The sequence below is a fragment of the Octodon degus genome, unplaced genomic scaffold (assembly GCF_000260255.1).
Source record: "Octodon degus isolate 3935 unplaced genomic scaffold, OctDeg1.0 scaffold00102, whole genome shotgun sequence".
Lineage (NCBI taxonomy): Eukaryota > Metazoa > Chordata > Mammalia > Rodentia > Octodontidae > Octodon > Octodon degus.
The window spans coordinates 4,293,697-4,301,331 of NW_004524678.1; the positions used below are offsets into that span (position 1 = coordinate 4,293,697).

General features: G+C 40.7%; 1 protein-coding gene across 1 annotated transcript in view; it reads left to right on the forward strand.

Annotated features, from left to right (window-relative positions):
* The window catches only part of LOC111818798, a gene marked incomplete at its 3' end in the record, with an annotated part of 19,559 nt that extends 11,929 nt beyond the window's left edge, over positions 1-7,630 (forward strand). The window contains exon 4 of the mRNA XM_023723737.1: positions 7,063-7,630. Within this exon, the coding sequence (XP_023579505.1) occupies positions 7,063-7,630 (568 nt within the window). The remainder of the gene's footprint in view (positions 1-7,062) is intronic.
* Positions 7,631-7,635: the final 5 nt, after the last annotated feature.

The window sequence follows — 7,635 nt, forward strand, 5'->3', positions numbered from 1 at the left end:
AAAAAAAAAAAAAAAAAGATAGAAAATGGAACAAATGCCATGTTCCTGGATATACAGGACCAATGTAGTCAAAATGGCTATAAAATCCAAAATTGTCATGTGGATTTCATGCAGCTGCAATCAAAGAACCAACAGCAACCTTTATAGATTTAGAGAAAACAATCCTAAAATTCATATGAAACCAAAGAAACCCAGAATAACAAAAGCAGTCCTGAGTAACAACAGCAAAGCAGGAGGCAACCCAGTCCCAAATTTGAAGTTGTGTTACACAGTTACAGTGAGAAAAACAGTCACACAAAAGCAGAAGTGACTCAGTGGAACAGAACAGAGGAAGTAGAAACAAGCCCAGGCACACTTGCCTGTTTGGTCTTTTGAAAAAAGGCAAAAACATACCATGGAGGAAAGATAGCATCTTAATAAATGGTGCTGGGAACCAGGTTATCCACATGTAGAAGAGTCTAGACCCATATAGCTTACCCTGTACTAAACTACAATCAACATGGATCAAAGATCTAAATGTTAAAATAGAAAAAAAATCTGCTGGGAGATAACCCCAATGGCACAATAAATACCGAGAATCAACAAATAGAACTGTATCAAATTTCAAAACTTCTGCATAACACAAAACAATCAACAGAGTAAAAAGGCAACCTACAGAATGGGAAACAAATTTTGCCAGCTATTCCTCAAACAGAGGCCTATCTATTCCTCATCTAGAATACATAGAGAACACACAAGAAATTAGATTCCCCCCAAAAAATAAAATTTAAAAAATAGGCAACCAAAAGGAACTGATAAATGATCAATAAATACATGAGAAGAGGTGCAACATCTCTGCTCTTTAGAGAAATGAAAACGAAAGAATCCTGAGCTAGATAAGATCTTACTCTAGAAAAAAAGCTGTTATCAAACAATCAATAATAACAAATGCTGGTGAGGCTGTGTAGGGGAAAAAATGAGCCCATACATGGCTAGTAGGAATGTAAACTACTATAACTGCTATGAAGATCAACATAGAGATTCCTCTGAAAACTAAACATAGACATTCCATTCTGCCCAGTTATTCCCTTTCTAGGTATTTTCCCAGAAGAATCAAAGCCAGCACATTACGCTGCTCCATGCGTACCCATGTGTATAGCTGCACCATGTTTAACAGCTAAATCTTGGAAACAGTCTATATGCCCAGTAACATGAATGGCTAGAGGAAGTGTAGCATTTAGACACAATGGAGTACACCTGGCATAAAGAATGACAAACTTGAGGCCTTTGTAGGAAAATGGATGCACCCCATCATATCAAGGAGAAAAAAATAACATTAAGTGAAATAAAGCAGACACACAAGCTCAGGTACCCTGAGGCTTCTCCTATATGAGAAACTCAAAATATAAACACAGAGAAAAATGAAAGATAGGTCAGAGGAAGCAGGAAATCTTTTTAAAATGGCAAAGGAAACAAGAGATGTAGGAAGGAGGGAAGGGAGAGAGAGAAAGGGGATGGGGGAAAAGAATTGAGAAGAAAATAGAAATAGAGCTTCTGAGAATGGGAAGGAGGGCCGGCCAGACACCTCAGCAGATTAAAGCAGCTGCCTAGGGTTTGATCCCCAGCATGCTGTGCTGGCTCCACCCCGGGGTGCCCTGAGACAGCGATTGAGACTGGGCATGGTGGTGCGCACCTGTAATCCCAGCACTTGGCAGGCTGAAAACAGGAGAATCACTGTGGAACCAATCTATGTAGTGAGACCCTGTAGACCCTGTACTAAATACATTTAAAAAAGAAAAAGAAAATAGAAAGGGGAACATGAGTTGAAGAGAGCAGAGAGGAATTCAAGGGGTAGGGGTGAAAAAAGACAATGAAGATGTGTTATGCACACGTACCAGCTCCCCACAATAAATGTCATCATTTCACACGGCAAACATGGAATAATAAAAGTAACTAAATACAAAAGGGAAAGCAAAAGACATTGTTCATAGGTTAAGGTCAGTCAGAGATTAGGAGAAATAACTCCCGTACACACTTGATATATTACTTTTGCAAAGTGTCCTAAATTCTCAATACTCAACAATAAATATGCCAGATAAAAATGGACAAAATTTTAAACAGGCACCAAATAACATAAAAGATGGAAAAGAGTAGTTCATAAAAATTTTCAGCATAATTAATTGAAAAAAATGAATGAAGAGCTGGAATGAGATGCTACTATGTACCTAATAAATAGCTGGCAAAAATAATTGAGCAAAATATCAAACAGTAGAGACAAAGATGTGGCATGGTAACTAGAGCTGTCATTCACACCGGTGGTAAGACTGTAAAATGATATAATCACTTAGGAAAATAGTTCAACAGTTTCTTTAAAACTGAAAATATAAATATACCTCTCCTTGTTCCCAGCCATTGCACCCCTCAATATTTAACCCAGACAAATGGAGCACGTGTACGTACAAAGTCATGTGATGTGGAAGTTCACAGGAGCTGTAATGGTCCAAAGCTGAAAACAACCAAATGGCCATCAATAAATGAATGGATCAATAAATTACAGCATATCCATACAATGAATTATTCGAGCTTAAATGAGTAAGCTACCGTGCACATAACATGGATGAATCCCAAAATAATTATTTCTAAAGAAACTACATAAAAAATTTATGCCATATAATTAATTTATATAAACTTCAAGCACTTGGAAACTGAGCTATAGCAACATGAAGCACACAGGGAGGATGTCGTGCATAGAACACCAATGGTGACAAAGAACCTTTTTGGGGTAGGGCTACATGCATCGTCCTTACTGTGGTGACAGTTTTTCTAGTTTTATACATTGTGGAAGTAGAATAGTTGTGTGTGGTTGTACATACCTGTAATCCCAGCATTCTGGGAGGCTGAGGCAGGAGGATCACAAGCTTGAATACTACTTTAGCAAGACTTTATCTCAAAAAATGAAGGGCCCAAGATACAGCTCAGTGAGAATGCTTTGAGTTCAATCCTCAGTACTGAAAAACAAACAAACCCTATTGCATTTAAACATGCATGTTTATTTATCAATCTATACTTCAATAAAACCATTTTGAAAAAATGAAAACGAAATCTTCTTGAGAAAAGTATGTTAGAACAATATAGGAGGAAAAAGAAGAACTGTAACTTGTAGGTGGCTAGCCATGAGGTGTTTCTACCTGTCACTCTAACATATATTTCTTTTACTTTCTTTTCATCTTTTTTCTAAGTTGCTTTTACCATTTTGATAACAACCTGGCACAGTAAGTCTGCTACAGTGGGTCTGCTACGCTTGCCTTTTTAGCATGGATTTAAGAGATCCTTGATGTTTATGCCTACTAACTGCTTAGTGCCAGTTCTGGAGATGGAACTCAGAGTCTCATACATGCTAAAGCAAGCACCCCATTTTTGAGCTACACCCCAAGCTTTGTTTTTTAGCTCTAAAACACATGATAATCAGGCTACCTTGAAGAATTCAAAAGACAACTTACAAATTTTAAAATTCTTCTTCAGTAACTTCTCACTACTGAAGGTTTTTTTTTTGTTGTTTGTTTGTTTGTTTGTTTGTTTGTTTTTGGCAGAACCAAGGATTGAACTCAGGCCCTTGCACTTGCCAGGGAAGCGCTTATTCTACTGAGCCATATCCCTGGCCCTCACTACTAAAGTTCATCAGCGTAGATAATATATGCATGCTTCAAGGATCTACCAGGCTCAAGATTCACACTCAAGAGGAAAAAAAGAGGCATTGACATACTTGTACCCAAGAAAGGCTTGCAGGCTGCTCGTAGGAGCAAGGAGATGCTCCCACTTGTCAAAAGGTGAAGATTAAAGAGAAACATTCTCATGGACTGCTGATGAGAAATTTGGTCATCAAAACCTTGAAACTATTTGCAAAGGCCTTGTTTAGTTTCCTATTGCTACTATAACAAATTGGCACAGGCTTACTGACATAACAAAAACTCAGCATCCTAAAGTTCGGAAGGCAGCCACCCCCAGATCTGTCACTCGGCTCAAGTCAGGTATCAGAAGAGCTGGCACCTTTGGAGACTTAGAACATCCTTTTTCTTGACTCTTTTTAGTTTCTCGAGGCTTCTGGTATTTCTCGCCCTTTGACTCCTTCCTCCCACCATGCCAACTGCCCTATCCACACCTCCCATCACTGGACTCCCTTATAAAGCCATCTCCATTCCACTGCATCCACCTGGGTAATAAAGGCTACTGTTCCCCATCTCCAACCCTTTAAATTAATCCCATCAGCAGAGTTTATTTAAACTACAGTATGTTAACATATTCACAAGCTCTAGGGATTAGACCTGGGTATTTTGGAGGAACCATTACTTAGCCAACCAAAGTTTTAGACCCAGAAGTTCTGCTTTTAAGACTTAACTCTAGAGGTAGAGTGTGTTGGGAAGCAACCGTAAGGATATTCAAGTGAAGAGACCAGCCACTGACTTGATCCTGGAAGAAATTTCCAGTGTCCTTAAAATCTATAGTATTTGTTCTTTATCTGGTCCATTCTAATTATGGATCATTACATTAGTAGCTAAAATGTTAGTAATATTCATACCAGAACTGAATATATTTTGGGATTTAGATAGGAGCAGTTTTTTTCGTTGTTGTTGTTTGTTTTGTTTTGTATTTTAGGGAAGGGTCTACAGGGTGCTCAGGGTCTCACTACTAGATCAGACTCATAGTGATCCACCTGTTTAGAGCCTCCCAGGAGCTGGGATTACAGGCACATGCCACCGGGTCCAGTCTCAGCGCACAGGGCGGGGGCGGCACGGCAGGCCCAGGGATCAAACCCCCGGCCCTTGCACCTGCTTGCAGGTGCTTTGTAGCACTGAATTTCAGAGCAAATCACATCAATAAAATACAGTATTTGCATATTACGATGTGGGACTTTTCAATACATGTTCCTGGAATTCAGAGACCTCTGAGTAACACATCAATCATGAGGAAGACATCTGTGATGTGTATGCCTTCTATTTATACTCCCCTTCCTCCTTCTTCCTGTACTCATTTGAACGACACTCCCTTCCTAACACACCGCCTTTCTGTTCCTTAACTTGCTCACTTTCATCCACCTTGCTCAAGTTGGTCCAGCTGTGCTAACTTGGTCACATCTGATAGCTGTTGTCATTTAAGACTGAGGTTTCCCTTTGACCCCAGGCTCCTGCTACCAGTAAACCTCCGCCCTATTTCCTTGCTCCGGGCTTGGCTCTGTACCTAAGGTACTTCTGGTTCCTGACCCTCGTTCAGCATGAAGAACACAGTACCACCAGTCCAAAGAGTTTGATATTTAGCATCCAGTTCAGACCTGTCTTGACCAAATGCATGATTACAAGGTTTAAAATGGAAATGGAAAACTCAAGTCAAGGTGTGGTTTCTTTTCTTTTGTTCTGTTTTTCTATGAAATGCATACAAAGCTTGCTCCCAGTCTACTTCAGCTACTTCTGTAACCTTACTTTTCTTCCCCCTACAGTGCTAGGAGTTGAAGCAGAGCTTTATGCATGCTGGGCAAGCATTCTACCACTGAACCTCAGCTCCTGAATTCCTGTTTTGAATTTTAAGCTTTAATCCTTTGGTTTGTTGGATTTCATCAAATAGGTCTTTTCAGGTGGATCAACAATGCTATATTCTTCAAGTTTTCCTGTTTGTTTTTCTTTTCTTTCCTCTTGAATTTTTATTCTTTTTGTTTTGTTTTGTTTTGTTTTCCATACTACGGATGAAAACGAGGGCTTATTGGGCAACTGCTCCACCTGCTCACCCTAACTCTTACGTATAGATTTTTTATAATTTTGAGACAGAGTTTAGTTTCCTAGGCTGGCCATGAACTTGCAATTCTCTTGGCTGGCTGGCTCCTTCAGTCTTTTACTTCTATCATCTTAATTTTTGTCCCAAATTGTTAGATTTCTGGAATTCCATCTTTTCCTAGCTACCTTCTTGCCAGTGCCCTGCAAAATTCAGTTCCACTCTGGAGGGCCTGGATTCTGGGCTGCTGTACAGACATGAGACTGAGACTTAAATTTATTTTTTCCTGGGTTAGACCCTGTCTTAGTCATGTTCTTGTTGCTGAAACAAAAAAAGCCTGTCCCTGCCCCCCCGCCCAGTTAAAGGAGGAAAAGTTTCTTTTCCTTTCTTCTTTTTTTTTTAATTTTTGCAGAACTAGGGATTGAATTTAGGCCCTTGCGCTTGCCAGGGAAGCACTTATTCCACTGAGCTATCTCTCTAGCTTCCCCCTCTTTTTTTTTTTTTTTTTTTTTTTACTTTTCCAGTATCGGGGATTGAACTCAGGACCCTGTGCTTGTCTGTGCTTGCCAGGCAAGTGCATATGCCACTGAGCTATCCCCCCAGCTGGAAAAGTTTCTTTTAGCTGCCAGTTGTCAGAGGTTTCAGTCCATAGTCAGTGGGCTATAAGGCAGGGTGGTGTGGTGGAGGGGCAGGGCAGAGGGGAAACGATTTGTGGCTGGATGAGCGGGAGGCAGTGAAGCAGCCTTCCTTCTGTTTGTTCTTTTTTTGTTTTTTTTCTGTTTGTTCTTTTATCCTACCTAGTCTATAAGCCCTTTGGAAGGCACCATCCACATGCAGGGTGGGTCTTCCCATTACCCATAATGCCAATCAGTGGACTAAGCCAGTAACACACCCTTAACTCATATTCACACATGATTGATCCAGTCATCTCCAAAACCTCCAGCAGTGAGCACCCAAGGCGTTGGCCAGACATCTAGATACAAGCCATAGCCGATTCAGTATTTCTAGAATCTCCATGCACCTAGCTTTCTTTTGTTTGTTCCTGCTGTGTGCAAGCTTATTAGTCTCTGATTTTGATAGAACTCATCTTGCCATAACTTCCTAGAATAGAATATACAAGTGATACCGTGTAGTTTGAGTCCCTTTCTGCCACAAAATGTCTTCACTCTCCTTTTGGATGAACATAGGGTTGTATAAAGCTAAATTCTTTTCCTTTAAGGGATTGCTCTGTTGTTGAAAGGCAATCATCGGTCCCACCTTCGGTAAAGGAAGTAAAGAAGTGGTAAAATGCCGACTGTGACCGCGGCGACAGCAGTGACCCAGTGAGGTGAAAGTAGCGGGAGGTGGCGGCTGGTCATTTACCTTCTGGGCTCCGGCTGGAGTTGGATGTTTAGAGTTATTTGGAGTCAACACTTTGATTCCACCCACGGGTTTGTCAACATCTACTCCCAGTGTTGCAGTTCAGAACGCAAATGCTTCAGATCGTCAGACAGCATCACCGCCTTCAGAATGCCTGATGCATGCAAGGAAAAGTCAAGGCTGTCCATTAAGTGAGAAACCATCTGGTCCACCTAGTGATAGCAAAACTTACTCGGTACCTGCCCACCAAGATCGAGCATACGAGTATGTGGAGTGCCCCATTACTGGTGCCAGAGTGAATAAGGAGAACCTGGATCCTTCAAATCTGATGCCACCACCTAATCAAACACCAGCCCCAGATCAGCCATTTCCTTTGTCTACAGTTAGAGAAGAATCATCCATTCCAAGAGCAGATTCTGAGAAAAAATGGGTTTATCCTTCAGAACAGATGTTCTGCAATGCAATGTTAAGGAAAGGGTGGAAGTGGAAGGATGAGGATATTAGCCAGAAAGATATGTGTAATATCATTAAGATTCA